The 14,961-nt window shown below is 43.5% G+C and overlaps 2 protein-coding genes across 3 annotated transcripts; both read left to right on the forward strand.

Annotated features, from left to right (window-relative positions):
* The first annotated feature begins 1,119 nt into the window (after nucleotides 1-1,119).
* FCGR2A (Fc gamma receptor IIa) lies at nucleotides 1,120-7,119 on the forward strand. Of its 2 annotated transcripts, none has more exons than XM_081305271.1 (5): nucleotides 1,120-1,239; nucleotides 1,795-1,815; nucleotides 2,133-2,390; nucleotides 5,638-5,892; nucleotides 6,759-7,119. In XM_081305271.1, exons 1-5 carry the CDS (start codon nucleotides 1,155-1,157, stop codon nucleotides 6,935-6,937), a joined length of 798 nt encoding a protein of 265 aa, XP_081161397.1. In that variant the 5' UTR covers nucleotides 1,120-1,154; the 3' UTR covers nucleotides 6,938-7,119. The 2 variants fall into 2 exon arrangements, with proteins under 2 accessions (XP_081161397.1, XP_081161398.1); XM_081305272.1 differs by having other exon boundaries at nucleotides 2,136-2,390.
* Nucleotides 7,120-11,998: 4,879 nt separating this feature from the next.
* On the forward strand, nucleotides 11,999-14,271 carry HSPA6 (heat shock protein family A (Hsp70) member 6). Its single transcript, XM_081305270.1, has one exon. The coding sequence runs from the start codon at nucleotides 12,003-12,005 to the stop codon at nucleotides 13,932-13,934; it is 1,932 nt and encodes a 643-aa protein (XP_081161396.1). The 5' UTR covers nucleotides 11,999-12,002; the 3' UTR covers nucleotides 13,935-14,271.
* Nucleotides 14,272-14,961: the final 690 nt, after the last annotated feature.

Consider the following 14,961-nt stretch of genomic DNA (forward strand, 5'->3'; position numbering starts at 1 on the left):
TGCCTAGCATGTGTGAGGCACTAGGTTTGATCCTCAGCACCACATAAAAATAAATAAATAAATAATAAATAGAATGGTGTCCATCTACAACTAAAAATAAATAAATAAAAATAAAAAGAAGAAGAAGAAGAAGAAGAAGCAGCAGCAGCAGCACAGGAGGCCTGGACTTGCCAATGGTATCTGAAGCTCAGGCAATTTCATGGGACTCAGAACTCAACCTGTGGGATCTTATGTTAACCCCAGGAAATTGTTTTAGAATTCCATCTGGTTTTGGAGAATTGCTAGGCTTGGGGGAAAATCATATATTTAGTGTCAGAAGAATGTAGAGAGTGAGTGTGTGTGTGTGTGTGTGTGTGTGTGTGTATATATATATATATATATATATAGAGAGAGAGAGAGAGAGAGAGAGAGAAAGAGAGACAGAGACAGACAAAAAAGTATCTTCCTAATGTTGGAAATTGTTTTATGGCCTTCTTCTTCTTTTTTTTTTTTTTAAAGAGAGAGAGAGAGAGAGAATTTTTTTAATATTTATTTTTTAGTTTTCGGCGGACACAACATCTTTGTATGTGGTGCTGAGGATCGAACCCGGGCCGCACGCATGCCAGGCGAGCACGCTACTGCTTGAGCCACATCCCCAGCCCTTTTATGGCCTTCTTACTAAATTTATTTCTTGCATTTAAAAATGTGTCTTGTATATATGAAGGTCAGGGATATATCTTGTCTGTGGAATATTTAGATGATTCTTGGATTGCAGATAACTACCCTATTTTTTAATTTAATGTTGATTCTTTGGTATTAGATTTAAGATGGGTCTCTTTTTTCTTGTCCCAGAGTTCCCTTGGAATTTTCTGTACTTGGAGTGGAAATAACACTGAACTGAGACCCAGGATGTGGGTTCCATTCCCAACTCTGCTTCTGGTATTTCCCCCATCAGTTTCCTCACAAGCAAACAACAACCCAGAGCTTTCTTAAGGATACCAGGGGATATATGATATATTTCTCTGGAAAGCAAGCTCACTTCTAGTTTAATTTGTTACTCATTAGTTGGCAGAAATACAATCTGCTGACTGAGGACAGCTGCACAAAAAAAATGAAACAATTTCCTTCCTCTTTTCTAAGTTAATCTCCCCACTGGACTCTGGCCCAGCTCAAGGATGACTTTGGAGACCTACATGTTTCAGAACCTAGATCCTGGCAGCAGATGGCTGCTTCAACCACTGACAATTTTGCTGTTGTTGGGTGAGTGGGGGTCATTCTGAAATAGGATAATTTCAGCTATTCCTACTGCCTGAACTCTAGGGATCGGGGTTGTTAGGAGTAGGCATGGGGCCTAGAAACTGGGGATAGTCTGAAAGGGAAGAGAGGACTCTGAATTCCTCCTTTCTTTTTTAAATTAAATTTATTTATTTATTTTTGCTGTGTAGGGGATGGAACCCAGGGTCTCATGAATATTAAGCAAGTGCTATAACACTGAGCCACCACTCCCTCATCTGAGGACCATGAATTCTTACTGTTTGGTGGGTCATAAAGTCAGAATTCAGAGGTATTTTCACAGACCCTGAGAAGTTACCAAACATACATGCTAATTTTGTACCACACTAAATATACAGGATGAAACAAGGAGGGCATGAGAAATTAGTATTTTTATAGAATACTAATTGGAATTAGGCTCTTGAGATGTGTCCTTCGGAAAGGAGCTCCAAATCACCTCCCTCTGCCCTTATCCTTATACACACAAATGAGTTTGTTCTTATTGTCTGCTACTGCTTAACTTTGATCTCTTCTCTTTTACAGCTTCTGCGGACAGGCAAACTGGTGAGTTTGTTCTGCTTTCTTGTTTGGGTAGCATTTGTCATAATGAGACGCTTTGCTTACTTTGCTTCACTAAGAATCAGGCTTGACTTCAGCCTGGGCAGCTCCCTCATCTCAGTAGGGCCTGGGACTTGATTCTTTGCCAGATTCCCAGTGGATTCTCCAAAGACCCAAGGGAATGAGCCTGCTGTTGGTATATAGATTTTTAAGTGGGTCTGCAATAGTACTCTGTGGCCCCTGACCTCCTCTGAGAGCTCCTTTGAAACCAAACTCCCTCCAAAGCTATTTATTTACATCTTTTTCTGTATTTTATCCCTTAGCAGATTTCCCAAAGGCTGTGGTGAAACTTGAGCCCCCGTGGATCCAAGTGCTCCAAGAGGATATTGTGTCACTGAAATGCCAAGGAACCCACAACTCTGAGAACCATTCTGTCCAGTGGTTCCACAATGGGAACTTCATCTTAAACCAGCCCCAGCCAAGCTACAAATTTAAGGCCAAGAACAATCACAGTGGGGAGTACAGATGCCAAATGGACCAGACCAGCCTCAGCGACCCAGTGCATCTGGACGTGTTTTCTGGTCAGTAGAAGAAAGTCCAGGAAAGTGCTGGGAGGACAAGGAGGGATGAAATTTAATTTTTTCAGAGGTTTGCAGGAAAGGGAAGGTGACCTGTTTACTGCAAAGCATTACTGTGAGTTGCCTGAAGTAGGTTTTGCCCACTCATTTCCTCCACCTTTTTGCTTAATATGTGTGATGGAGCTGGAAATTACCAAACTCTTCAGCGTTTATGAATGGCTATTTTTGCTTCCATTCTGATTGAGCAAGAGGCCATGGACAAATGACTGAGTATGAAAGAAACAAAAGGAAGTTCCTATTCTGTAAAACCACCCTACTCTGCTAGCAGTGTGGGGAAGCATGGAGGTTGGAGGCAATAGACCTGCAAAGGCCCTAATCTGGGATCCTGCCTGACAACTGTGAGGAGCTCTTTCTGCCAGAATTGTAGGAGGCAAGAGGATGGACCACTAGGGGAAGAATCCAATTTGGAAAATGAGGCCAGAGGTGAGGGGGAGAGAAAGGGCAGACCCTGTAGAGGCTGATAGAGTGTTGCAATGACTTTGATTTTTATTTCTGAATTAGATGAGAATCTGTGAGATAATTTTTTTAATTTAAATTTTTAACTGATACATCAATATAAAAAATTTTATATATTTATGGGTTGCCATGTGATGTTTTGATGTAGATACATATCATGTAATGTTTAAATCAGATTAAACAGTTTATCTTCTTATGTATTAATGTGAAAACATTCCAAATCCTTTCTTCTAGCTTTTTGAAATATATATAGTACATTATTATTACCTATGGACATCCTACTGTGCAATAGCATGCCAAAATTTCTTATTAAGTACCTGTTGGTCAATCTCTCCCTATCCCTCCTTCTCTCCTATTCTTTCCAGGCTTGGGTAATGACCAGTTTATTCTTAACTATTATGAGATCAACTCTCCCCATCCCCACATATGGGTGAGATCACACTGTGCTTGTCTTTCTGTGCTTGGCTTATCTCACTTAACATAATGTTTTTACATAATGTCCATCTATATTGTTGCAAATGACAGGATTTTATTCTTTTTATGGTAGAATACATTCCATTTGTGTACGTCATGAGATGGTTTTAACTAAAGGAGTCTTATTTAGATATATGTAACTATCTGACAGTTTTCAATTTAATATACTATACAGAAAATTCCCCTAAATACTACTTCTACCCCTCCAATTTCTGGAAATATGAGTATACCTACATTGCAGTTTACTTCAACTGCACCTTGGTGCATAAACCCTGAAGATGGCCATATGTAAGCATCTCAGTGCTTTAGATTTTCTTATTTAATACCAGGAAGGCTTGTGAGTGTGTGTGTGTGTGTGTGTGTGTGTGTGTGTGTGTGTGCGTGCTCACTCCACCACCTAGCTACATCCCCAGACTGGGTCTGGCTAAGTTGCCCAGGCTAGCCTCAAACTTGTGATCCTCTACCTCAGCCAACCAAGTAGCTGAGATTACAGGTCTGTGACACCATGCTTAGCTAAGAAGACAATTTTTTTTATGAACCTTTGAGACCCCTATACTAGTCAGAGTCATTTTCTGTTGGTGGTATTCTAGTGAAAGGGAAACAGTGAGTTAACCTAAAAATCCTGCCCAAAGACATCACAGCTATCCATCTCCTCTCTTTGTACCTCATCTTTCCAGAAACAGCCAATAGTACTTCTGACTCTTCCTTTGAAAATGTAAAATCACAGATAACAAAAACTTAGATACAAAGGTTTGATTTTTCTTCTTTTTTAAATTTTATTTTATTGGTTATTCTTAGTAAGATCCAAAGGTTTGATAAGGACAAACCACCTAGCCCCTTCCCTCTGTTGTGCAAAAAACTTAAGCTGATGAGACCCAAAATTTCAGCAGTTAACAACAGCAATAAGAACAGAATCCTGACTTTAGATTTCTGTTTCTTGATGTCTCAATGACAGTATCTTGCCTTTCAATATACAGAATATTATTTTCTTAGGTGAATTTTCATTTAAATAAGATACAATATTTCTTATTATGTGATATTTCTTTCTATAAGAAAAATTGCTCTATTAAAACATTCTTTATAGACTTGTCCTCTGAAGTGGCTGAATTTTTGGAATCTGATCACTCTGCCATCAATGAGTGAGGATGTTTGTAAACAAGGAGGGAAAAGTTATTGTAAGTTCCAAAGCTTTCTTTAGTGCCCCTTTTGTTCAGAGCCACAATGGAACAGTGAATGCAAAAATTCATACCTCTTCATTTCTTAGTGGATGTAAGATTCTACTAAGAGTGTTCTATACTCTTGCATGTTTATTTCTCCCAAGATTTATATGTTGAAATCCTGTAAACCCCACAGTGATTATAACAGGAGGTGAGGCCTTTGGGGAGGTGATTAGGTCAGGAGAGTGGAGCCCTCATGAATGAGAGTAGTGCCCTTATAAAAGAGGCTCATAGGAGCTTTGAGGCCTCTTCCTCCATGTGAGGATGTGTCAATAAGACTCAGTTCTACAAACAGAAAACAACCTTCACCAGACATGTAAACTGCTAGCATCTTGATCTTGGACTTTCCAGGCTCTAGATTGTAAGAAATAAATTCATGTTGTTTATACTCTGGTTTATGGTATTTTGTAAGGGAAGGCTGAATGGACTAAGACAGAGTGGCTGGCATTATTAAAGCTCTATTTCATTACTAATACAGCTAATTGATGCCTACCTCACTTCCAGAAAAAAAAAAAAAGTTCAAAAGTTACCATGAAGTTAGTAATTCCTAGACCACAAATTTATCCATAATAAATTGAAGGTTTGAGGTTCTATTCAGTTAACTGCTACAGTTAATAAAGTGCATTCATTTCCCTACACAAACATAGTGTTTTAAAGTGCACAAAATTGTGTTGTTGTTTTTTTTTTTTTCCTTTTTTTGGTCAACTGACCTTTATTTTATTTATTTATATGCTGTGCTAAGAATCAAACACAGGGCCTCACATGTACTAGGCGAGCACTCTACCACTGAGCCACAACCCCAGCCCTCAAAATTGTTTTTTATATCTGCTCTTCATCTTCAGAACTTCTGAAAACTTCTATCCTGTAGAGGTCCCATAGACATGACACCATATTTTTCCTATATGAGAATGCTTACATCTTCCATGAAACATCTGCAATTCCCTCCATCTGGAATTCTTTCAAATTCTATGAGTAATAAAGCCCTGAGGGTGAGGCTGCTAAGGTATACTTAGAACTTTTTCTTCCCATGTTTGTTTTTTCAGACTGGCTGCTGCTCCAGACCTCTCAACTGGTGTTCCAGGAGGGGGACACCATTGTTTTGAGGTGCCACAGCTGGAAGAACAACCCTCTGAACAAGATCACGTTCTACCAGAATGGAAATTCCAAGCAGTTTTCCCATTTCAATGCCAACTTCTCCATCCCATCAGCAAACCACAGTCACAGTGGTGATTACTACTGCAGAGGAAGTGTAGGGAGGACGCCCTTCTCATCAAAGAATGTGACCATCACTGTCCAAAGTATGGGAACTCTGTTTTTCAAATGTTATTCAAGGAGCTTCAGGCCTCAGAAGGCTGAGTGGAAAAGTGATTAATGATCTCTTTCAGATCATTAATTTTTTTAGCACTTGAACTGAATTAAGCTACATTCCCAGCCCTTTTTATTTTTTATTTTGAGACAGGGTCTCACTAAGTTGCCCAAGCTGGCCTTGAACTTTTTGATCCTCCTGCCTCAGTCTCTTGAGTCACTGAATTACAGTCCTGTGCCACTGCTCCTGGTTGGCCTTTGTCTATTCTCGAGATATTTTGCATTGTAGATTTCCTCATGCTTTTTCAAGAGGCATCATGAGCTTGGCCAGTGAATGCTACCCAGTCCTAGGTTCAGAGGAGGTGGTGAGTGAAGATCAGTTGATGTAGTCTGTGGATTCCCTAATTCAAGGTTCCCCAAAAATTGTTCCCCAGCCATGTAACTCCTTGAGGGACTTCTTGGAATGAAGTTCACATTGATGTGGAATATGCTACGTGCTGTGTTCCTCTCCTTTTATATTTATAATGCACATTAAAAGCTTAAGAACTCCTGTTGGAAAAAAACACATAGACTATGTTTCATATGGCATTTGCCAAACTATATGACCACAAAAATATTTTTCTCTATAACTTCAGACAGATGTGTCCAGGATAACCCTTTAGGAAATGCTAATCTAGTTCTTTACTTGAGAAGGCAGAAATATGAAGACATTCTCTAAAGGTAGATATTCTTCCTGGTCTCCCTTTCTGCTGTTGTCTTTGCCTTTAACCTCTGGATTGAGTTCCTTTCTAGGGACCTCATTGTTTATTCCAAGTTTCTGTAATTTTTTAATTACTTAGTCCTCTGCCTCTCCTCCTAGGTCCAGCAATTCCATACATCTCTCTACCTTGGTACCAAATCACTTTCTTCCTGATGATGGGACTCCTGTTTGCAGTGGACACAGGGGTGTATTTCTCTGTTCGGCGAGATCTTCAAAGCTCAGTGGAGAACTGGAGGAATCCCAAAGTCAGATGGTGCCATGGCCCTCAGGACAAATGACTCCTCACCTTATTGCATAACAGCAGTTGCAACAGCATCTCTTCAGGCCACATAGCCCCTCCTTGAAAGCTAAGAAGCCACCTTTTTGTCACTTCTTTGCTCAAAAACATTTAATAGCTTCCCTTGCACTTGGAGTTAAGCTAAAACCTTTGCAATGTTTTATAAAATGCTTAACAACTTGATCCTCATTTTCTCTGTGATTTTATTTCCCTGTGTTTTTCCTTCCTTACTCTTCATTATTTTTGCTCTTTATTGAACACACTAATTATACTTCTGCACAGAGCCTATTATTTCCTGTTTCAGAAATGTTCTTCCTTACAGATACCTACATCATGTTTCATCATGTCTGTTACGGTTTTAATATGGTTTGGCCCCATCAAAACTTGTGTTGAAGCTTAGTCTTCAATGTATTAGTGTTGGGAGGTGGGGTCCAGTGGGATGTTTTGGGGTCATGGAAACTCAGCCTTCATGCATGAGTTAATACTTTCTTAAAGTAATATGTTAGCTATCGTGGTAATTTAGCTGTTTTCTCTCTTCCCAATTATCGTGAGGGGACAAAATTTCAACATATGCAGTAGAGAGGAGAAATAAAGAATGTCCACGCACTTCTGCCCCTTTCGATGCTTTATTCATTCAAATTACTCAATACAGTTTCACTCTATAGGTTCTTAATTAAGAAAACGACAATCCTTAATGCTAGGCACTGCAATAGACATAATCAATTTGCAGTAAACAATTCTAGATTAATTATTTCACAGCAAACAATTCTAGATTAATTCTAAGCACTGCAAAACACACTTAATCATGATAGGCTAATGACAGACATTCCCTCTGCGTACTAAGTTCAAAAGTGTTAAGCTTTAGGCTTTATGTCCAGCAGATGCACACTCACTCAGACCACGGTGATCAGGTCTGGAACCAAGGCAGACTTTTACTGGTGTGGAGTGGACGACTGGTTGAGGAGTGGGTCGTAGGGAGGAATTGCAGCTCTTACCAAGATCCAGACGAGGCGGTAGAGTTGAGAGCGGTGAGGATCTCGCAGAGGCTCAGGAATGATGACAAGTGATAGGATGACGGGTCCTCATCAGGCTCTCCAGCTTGAGTCCATCCTTGTTTCAGCTGGCTGAATCCCTGTTCATTGCTCTATTACTTATACTAAATTTTGGTGCTTTTGACCCTCCTTTCAATCCTTATCAGTTATCACCAGATTTCTCAGTGACATCATTTACCCTGGGGTCAGAAATATCCGGTGTGGTGGTCTCCTTCCTGATCTTCTCGCCTTTCCCTCTTATCAGGCAAGTACAGCCTGCCAGGGGCTTCACTCTGTTTATCAGGGTGAGGGGAAATAACTTGTCTGAGGCCATACTGGAGGGCTCTGTGGATGTGCCTGGTGAGACACAGGTTTCAAACTGGAGTTTTTAAAATGAGTTGCTTGCTTAGGCTCAGGCCTAAAGCATCCTCACACCAGTGCTTCTACTTGTCCTTGTACTTTTCTCCCATGCATAGAGCCCCAAATGCTTTCATAAGAAGCTAAGCAGACTTGGTCACCTGATCTTGGCCTTCCAGCCTCCAGAACTGGGAGTTAAATAAACATTTTTCTTTATAAATCACCCTATCCAGATGTTTTGCTATAGCAACAGAAAAATGGATTAAGACAATGTTATTCCTTTAGGTTTTTACTGAAATGTCACCTTATCAGTGACATCTCCATTCACCTACCATACTCATACTCCTATTTCTCCTCTCCTGTTTTGTTCTTTTTTTTTTTTTTTTTTTTTTTTGCGGAGTGGGGTGCACTGGGGATTGAACCTTGGGGTGCTTAACCACTGTGCTACATCCCCAGCCCTATTTTGCATTTTATTTAGAGACAGGGTCTCACTGAGTTGCTTAGTGTCTCACTTTTGCTGAGGCTGGCTTAGAACTCATGATCCTCTGGCCTCAGTCTCCTCAGCTGCTGGAATTATAGGCATGCCCCACTGTGCCCAGCACTCCTGCTTTATTTTTCTTCATTGTACTTTTATCTCCAACTGATATACTATGTGTTTACTTGTTTGTTGTCTACTTCCCTGCCCTCCCCCACTTTAGAATGTAAGCTCCAGGAGGGGTCTTTGTCTGTTTTGTTTACTTCCACTTACTCAAAGCCTAGTTCAGTTGGGACATGATAAAACACTAAAATAATTATGGAGTGAATAAATTCTTTGACATTTGAAATCAAGAACCAGTCTTAAGACCGGAAAATGCTTAGAAACCTCCTTATTTTAAAACCAAGGAATCTGTGGTCCAGATAAGTGAAATGATGTCATTAAGAGCATATGGGCAGTTAGTGTGCCAGACCTTTATAAGTGATTTGGATCATGCTATAAATTTTGTTCCACAGGTTTCTTTTGTTTTGTATTCTACATTGAGTCATAAGCATCCCTTCACTTCACAGTGTCCATTTAAGTCACTACTTAAATATCTGTTCTACTTAAAAGATACCCAAACTAAATTACTAAATGTAAGTGGATATGTTTAAGTTTGTACTGCATACATAAATTCCTCTATGTGTATGCAGTGAAACTCAGTGAATGTGGGGAGCCATTCTGACACGTGATTGGGTGACTCCCGTTAAGGGCCTGAGGCACTCTGGCTGTGTCGGAGTTATCCCGACCCTTTCCTGATGAGAGAGCCCATCCGTGTGGGGGTGTGCGTAACCACTGACCCTGGAGACCCAATCACTGACCCTGACCTTGGAGTACAGCCCCCCCCTCAACCTTCATTGGATGGAATTCTCCCCTGAATCTCTTGTCCCCCCAAATAAAAGGCTGATCCCCGGCGGCGTGTTCGCTCTCTCTCTCCTGCTAGCCCAGAGTAATCCTCGCTGCCCTGCTGAGCGGCTTGAGGAGGGAAACAGAGAGGCGAGCCGTCTTGGACCTAGCATTAAAATAAGGTACTGTCTGTGTGTTTTATTTTGATCTCTTCTAACTAACTGAATGCCAGAACCTCATTAATGAAACCACTGCGCAGGCCGCGTGGTAGAAGTGAAGAGATCAATTTAAAAATATCTGAAGGGGATTGGGACATAGTGCCAGACCCTGGATTTGACCCCTAGCACCACCATTCCAAAAAAGTGAATGACACTGGAAGCATGTATATGTGATTTAAAGCTATACCTGCAACTCTTGTGTGTGGGTGGAGATAATCCTGTCTGTCTGTCTGTCTGTCTGTCTCTCTGTGTGTGTGTGTGTGTGTGTGTGTGTGTGTGTGTGTGTGTGTAATGCTGGGGACCAAGCTTAGGGCCTTAGGCATGTTTAAGCAAGTGCTCTGCTGCTGAGCTATGGCCCCAGCACCTTAAGTACTTAGGTAGGATTTTAAGCCTGGAGGTGGGCAGTGTCCAGGAATGGGGCAGACAAGGCAGTTCCTGAACAGACTGGCATACAGCCCCCCTAGCCTGCCCAGGCTATCTTTTCTCTTTTGAGGTAAGGTCCCTTCTCTTTCAGGCTCTCTTTGTTAAAATATCTTGACTCTGGCTTCCAGGTCTGACCGACCTAGACTCTGAAAAGGAATGGATTTAAAACTGACAGCTTCTCTCCTTCCTGGAATTAAGACATAGGTTATCTTTTTTTTTTTTTTTTTTTTTTTTTTTTTTTGAGGATAGTTTGAATCTTCCCTTTCCTCAGAGTATTTCCAAGTGTACGTGTTTGAAATGGATCTTCTTTTGGCTTTCAGTAAAAGTCCAAACACCAGAAAGTCTTGATAGAATGTTCTGGATTAAAGAAAGTGAGACAAGAAGAAGAATCAATTCATAAAGCCACAGACCTAATGGGAATGAGTGTGTATTTACTCCCAATTCCCATCTAGTCATTTAGGACAAAGGATGGACTGGGACCTGCATCAATTTACTGTCCACTTCAATCTGGGCTGTGGCTCAGATCCCGCTTAGGTCACAGAGACAAACGCACAATGTCCCTTGTCAACTAGTCTCTGAGGATGTTGCTCCCCAGAATTACTAACTTTAAGGACGGATCTCAACAGAAGCTATGTTCCCGCTACCTTGCACCTCCTACCCTATATGCTGCGTTCTCCCAAGTAGAGTGAAGTCTCTTCCGAGTCACACAGCCACCAGAGAAGGAGCGGGAACCAAATATAAAGAAACTAAAATCTCGGATAACCTGATTTCGTCTACTTAAGTGTCATACCTTACCTCATACAGCGGGGAAAGAATGAACCAAAACTGAAAAGTTACTGTGCATTGGCCGGGAATCGAACCCGGGCCTCCCGCGTGGCAGGCGAGAATTCTACCACTGAACCACCAATGCTGTCGGTGGGTGGTAGGTGGCAGCAATACTTCTTCATCTCTGTTCAATTTCAGGACGTGTTTCATAAACAGCTGTGCTGCCTCTTTAACCTGCAGTTTCGAAAATGTTTGTTTTCGTGCTCCAAGAGAAACATTTTTTAATACCTAAAAGACAACAACTTAAAACACTGTTTTAAGGCTGTAGCGCTATTCGCCTGGGACTTTTCCAAGCCATGAAACTCTCTCGCGCCCTCTAACGCGGTTCCCAAGCTTGCGCGCCAGGAGAATCTGCTTCCAACCAATATCCGGGAGGACTAGTCCGGGAAGTTACTGCCTTAACTGGTTTCTGCCACAGCTAAGCGCCTTTAGAACCAACCGGGAGAAGCTGGAACTTTCCCAGTGTTTCTTTTTGGCAGCTCTGAGTCAGGAGCCAATGGGACCGACTAGCCCCCCTCCGCCCTGCCTTGCTCCCCGAATCTGCTGGAACCTTCTCCCCGAGTCAGCGCGGCGCCTCCCTGCTGAGTCAGCCCGGGCGGGCTGGGACCGGGAGGCTCTCGACTGGCGGAGAAGGTGAGGGAAGGTTCGTGGCAGCGGGGGAGGGAGGTCCCTCTCAACGGGATAAAAAGCCGGTGGAAGCGGAGCTGAGTAGATCCCAACTGGACTGGCTAGAGAGAAACAGAAGGACAGAACTGCTGAGCGCCTCTCCACGGCTAAGCAGCACTAACTTCCGCAGCCTTGTGCATCAGACTTTGTATCCAACTCCTCCAAGGAGCTCGAGAAGCCATAGCCATGTCCACTCCAAGAGAAGTGGTAATCGGCATTGATCTGGGCACCACGTACTCGTGCGTGGGTGTGTTCCAGCAAGGCCGGGTGGAGATCCTTGCCAACGACCAGGGCAACCGCACCACTCCCAGCTACGTCGCCTTTACAGACACCGAGCGGCTGGTAGGCGACCCTGCCAAGAGTCAGGCAGCCTTGAACCCGCTCAACACGGTGTTCGATGCCAAGCGGCTGATAGGGCGCAAGTTCTCCGATGCTACTGTACAGTCGGACAGGAAGCACTGGCCCTTCCAGGTAGTGAATGAGGGCAATAAGCCCAAAGTACGGGTGTCCTACCGCGGGGAAGACAAGTCATTCTACCCCGAGGAGATCTCGTCCATGGTGCTGAGCAAGATGAAGGAGACAGCTGAGACGTACCTGGGACAGCCTGTGAGGCACGCTGTGATCACGGTGCCTGCTTATTTCAATGACTCTCAGCGCCAGGCCACCAAGGACGCAGGTGCCATCGCAGGGCTCAATGTACTCAGGATTATCAACGAGCCCACTGCAGCAGCCATCGCGTATGGGCTGGACCGGCGGGGAGCCGGAGAGCGCAATGTGCTCATTTTTGACTTGGGTGGAGGCACCTTCGACGTTTCTGTCCTCACTATTGACGCAGGTGTCTTTGAAGTGAGGGCCACGGCTGGAGACACTCACCTGGGTGGAGAGGACTTCGACAACCGTCTGGTAACCCACTTCGTGGAGGAGTTCCGGCGGAAGCACGGGAAGGATGTGAGCGGGAACAAGCGGTCGCTTCGCCGATTACGCACTGCCTGTGAGCGAGCCAAGCGCACCTTGTCCTCCAGTACCCAGGCCACCCTGGAGATTGACTCCTTGTTCGAGGGTGTGGACTTCTACACATCCATAACTCGTGCCCGCTTTGAGGAATTGTGCTCAGATCTCTTCCGCAGCACCCTGGAGCCGGTGGAGAAGGCCCTGCGGGATGCCAAGCTGGACAAGGCCCAAATCCATGATGTCATCCTGGTGGGTGGTTCCACCCGCATTCCTAAGGTTCAGAAGCTGCTGCAGGGTTTCTTCAATGGCAAGGAGCTGAACAAAAGCATCAACCCTGATGAGGCTGTGGCCTATGGGGCTGCTGTGCAGGCAGCAGTGTTGATGGGGGACACGTGTGAGAAAGTGCAGGATCTCCTGCTGCTCGATGTGGCTCCCCTGTCCCTGGGTCTGGAGACAGCAGGTGGTATGATGACTATATTAATACAAAGGAATGCCACTATCCCCACCAAGCAGACCCAGACCTTCACCACCTACTCCGATCACCAGCCTGGAGTCCTCATCCAGGTGTATGAGGGTGAGAGGGCCATGACCAGGGACAACAACCTGTTGGGGCGTTTTGAACTCAGTGGCATCCCTCCTGCACCACGTGGAGTCCCCCAGATTGAAGTGACCTTTGACATTGATGCCAATGGCATCCTAAGTGTGACAGCCACTGACAGGAGCACAGGAAAGGCTAACAAGATCACCATCACCAATGACAAGGGCCGGCTGAGAAAGGAGGAGGTAGATAGGATGATTCGTGAGGCAGAACAGTACAAAGCTGAGGATGATGCTCAGAGGTGCAGAGTGACTGCCAAAAACTCCTTGGAGGCCTATGTTTTCCATGTAAAGGGCACCTTGCAAGAAGAAAGTCTTAGTGACAAGATTCTTGAAGAGGACAAGCACAAAGTTCAAGACAAGTGTCAGGAAGTCCTTGCCTGGTTGGAGCACAACCAGTTGGCAGAGAAGGAGGAATATGAGCATCAGAAGAGGGAACTGGAGCAAATTTGTCACCCCATCTTTTCTAGGCTCTATGGGGGGCCTGGTATCCCTGGGGGCAGTAGTTGTGGGGCTGAAGCCCGACAGAGGAGGCCCAATACCAGCCCCATCATTGAGGAGGTAGATTGAATGACCCTCATGATAAGTCAGCTGTTAGTGTAAGGCCAGGGTTTATGGGCCCTCTAAGCTATCTTCTATGATCCTGCCTTGAAACTTCAGTGGGTGAGGGAGTGTCTTCCCCCACAAATGGGGAACTTTCTTCTCAGTATGTTTTATAACTGAGGTATTTGTCATATGAATTTTTAAACTCTCTTTTCTCATTTCAAACAGGCAGAAGTCGTCATTACTAACATTTGTGTGACTCATCAACATTGTTTTCACCTACAGTTTAAGTAGTTTATTATCTGCATGTATGGATTTTGTTATGGGAAAAATAGTTGTAGATCTAAATAAACTTTTAAAATTCCCTGGTTTTCTTTCCTACCAATGTCCTACATGATGGAGCTTGGGTTCTGAAGCAGGAGATGTTAGGGCAGGTGCTGAAGGCCAGACGCAAGGAAAATTCACAAGGTTGAGTATGAAACTTCTCTATAGGGGAAAATAGAATAAGGGGAAGAGTTTGAGGCAGAAACATTAAAACAATACTGAAGTTTAAGTGCTGACAGAGAACTGTGTTGTTCAGGAAAAAGTAAAGAGAGAGTTGAAAAGGCAGAGACTGAATAGAAACTTAAGTACTGGCGAGGTTCTCACATGTGACCCTAAGATAAAAATTCTATTGTTATAACAGTGGTCCCCTTTATGTTTTGAATATGGCCCTTGCTGCTCTGCCACTGTGACTTATTTTTAAAAATGAACATTTTTCTTTCTCTTCCTGTCTCCCTGCTCCTCCCTAATCTCAGGGGAAATGGGATTAGCTTTCTTCCCCATCCTAGGCAGAGTTCTTGAGCACACACCCACCAAAGAAACAATAATTCTGACTTTGGGGATGGCATCAGAAGATTACAGGAATGACTATCTCCCAAATTAACAAGTGTATTAGAATTCCGGACAGAAAACATGTGGAATGTAGCCTTTGAGTCACTTCTTTAAAAGCCCCCTGTTCCTGCTGATGGGCAGAATCACAGCCTTTGGGACAGGAGTCCTCTGTGTTTCTCCT

Source organism: Spermophilus citellus (assembly GCF_964194105.1).
Source record: "Spermophilus citellus genome assembly, chromosome: 9".
Classification (NCBI taxonomy): domain Eukaryota; kingdom Metazoa; phylum Chordata; class Mammalia; order Rodentia; family Sciuridae; genus Spermophilus; species Spermophilus citellus.

What these genes read in the sequence shown, in the direction of transcription:
- FCGR2A (XM_081305271.1), top strand. Translation starts at nt 1,155, where the DNA reads ATGACTTTGGAGACCTACATGTTTCAGAACCTAGATCCTGGCAGCAGA. An exon ending in GACAATTTTGCTGTTGTTGG is followed by an intron (nt 1,240 to 1,794) that starts GTGAGTGGGGGT and finishes TCTCTTTTACAG; the next exon opens with CTTCTGCGGACAGGCAAACT. An exon ending in TGTGACCATCACTGTCCAAA is followed by an intron (nt 5,893 to 6,758) that starts GTATGGGAACTC and finishes CTCTCCTCCTAG; the next exon opens with GTCCAGCAATTCCATACATC.
- HSPA6 (XM_081305270.1), top strand. Translation starts at nt 12,003, where the DNA reads ATGTCCACTCCAAGAGAAGTGGTAATCGGCATTGATCTGGGCACCACG.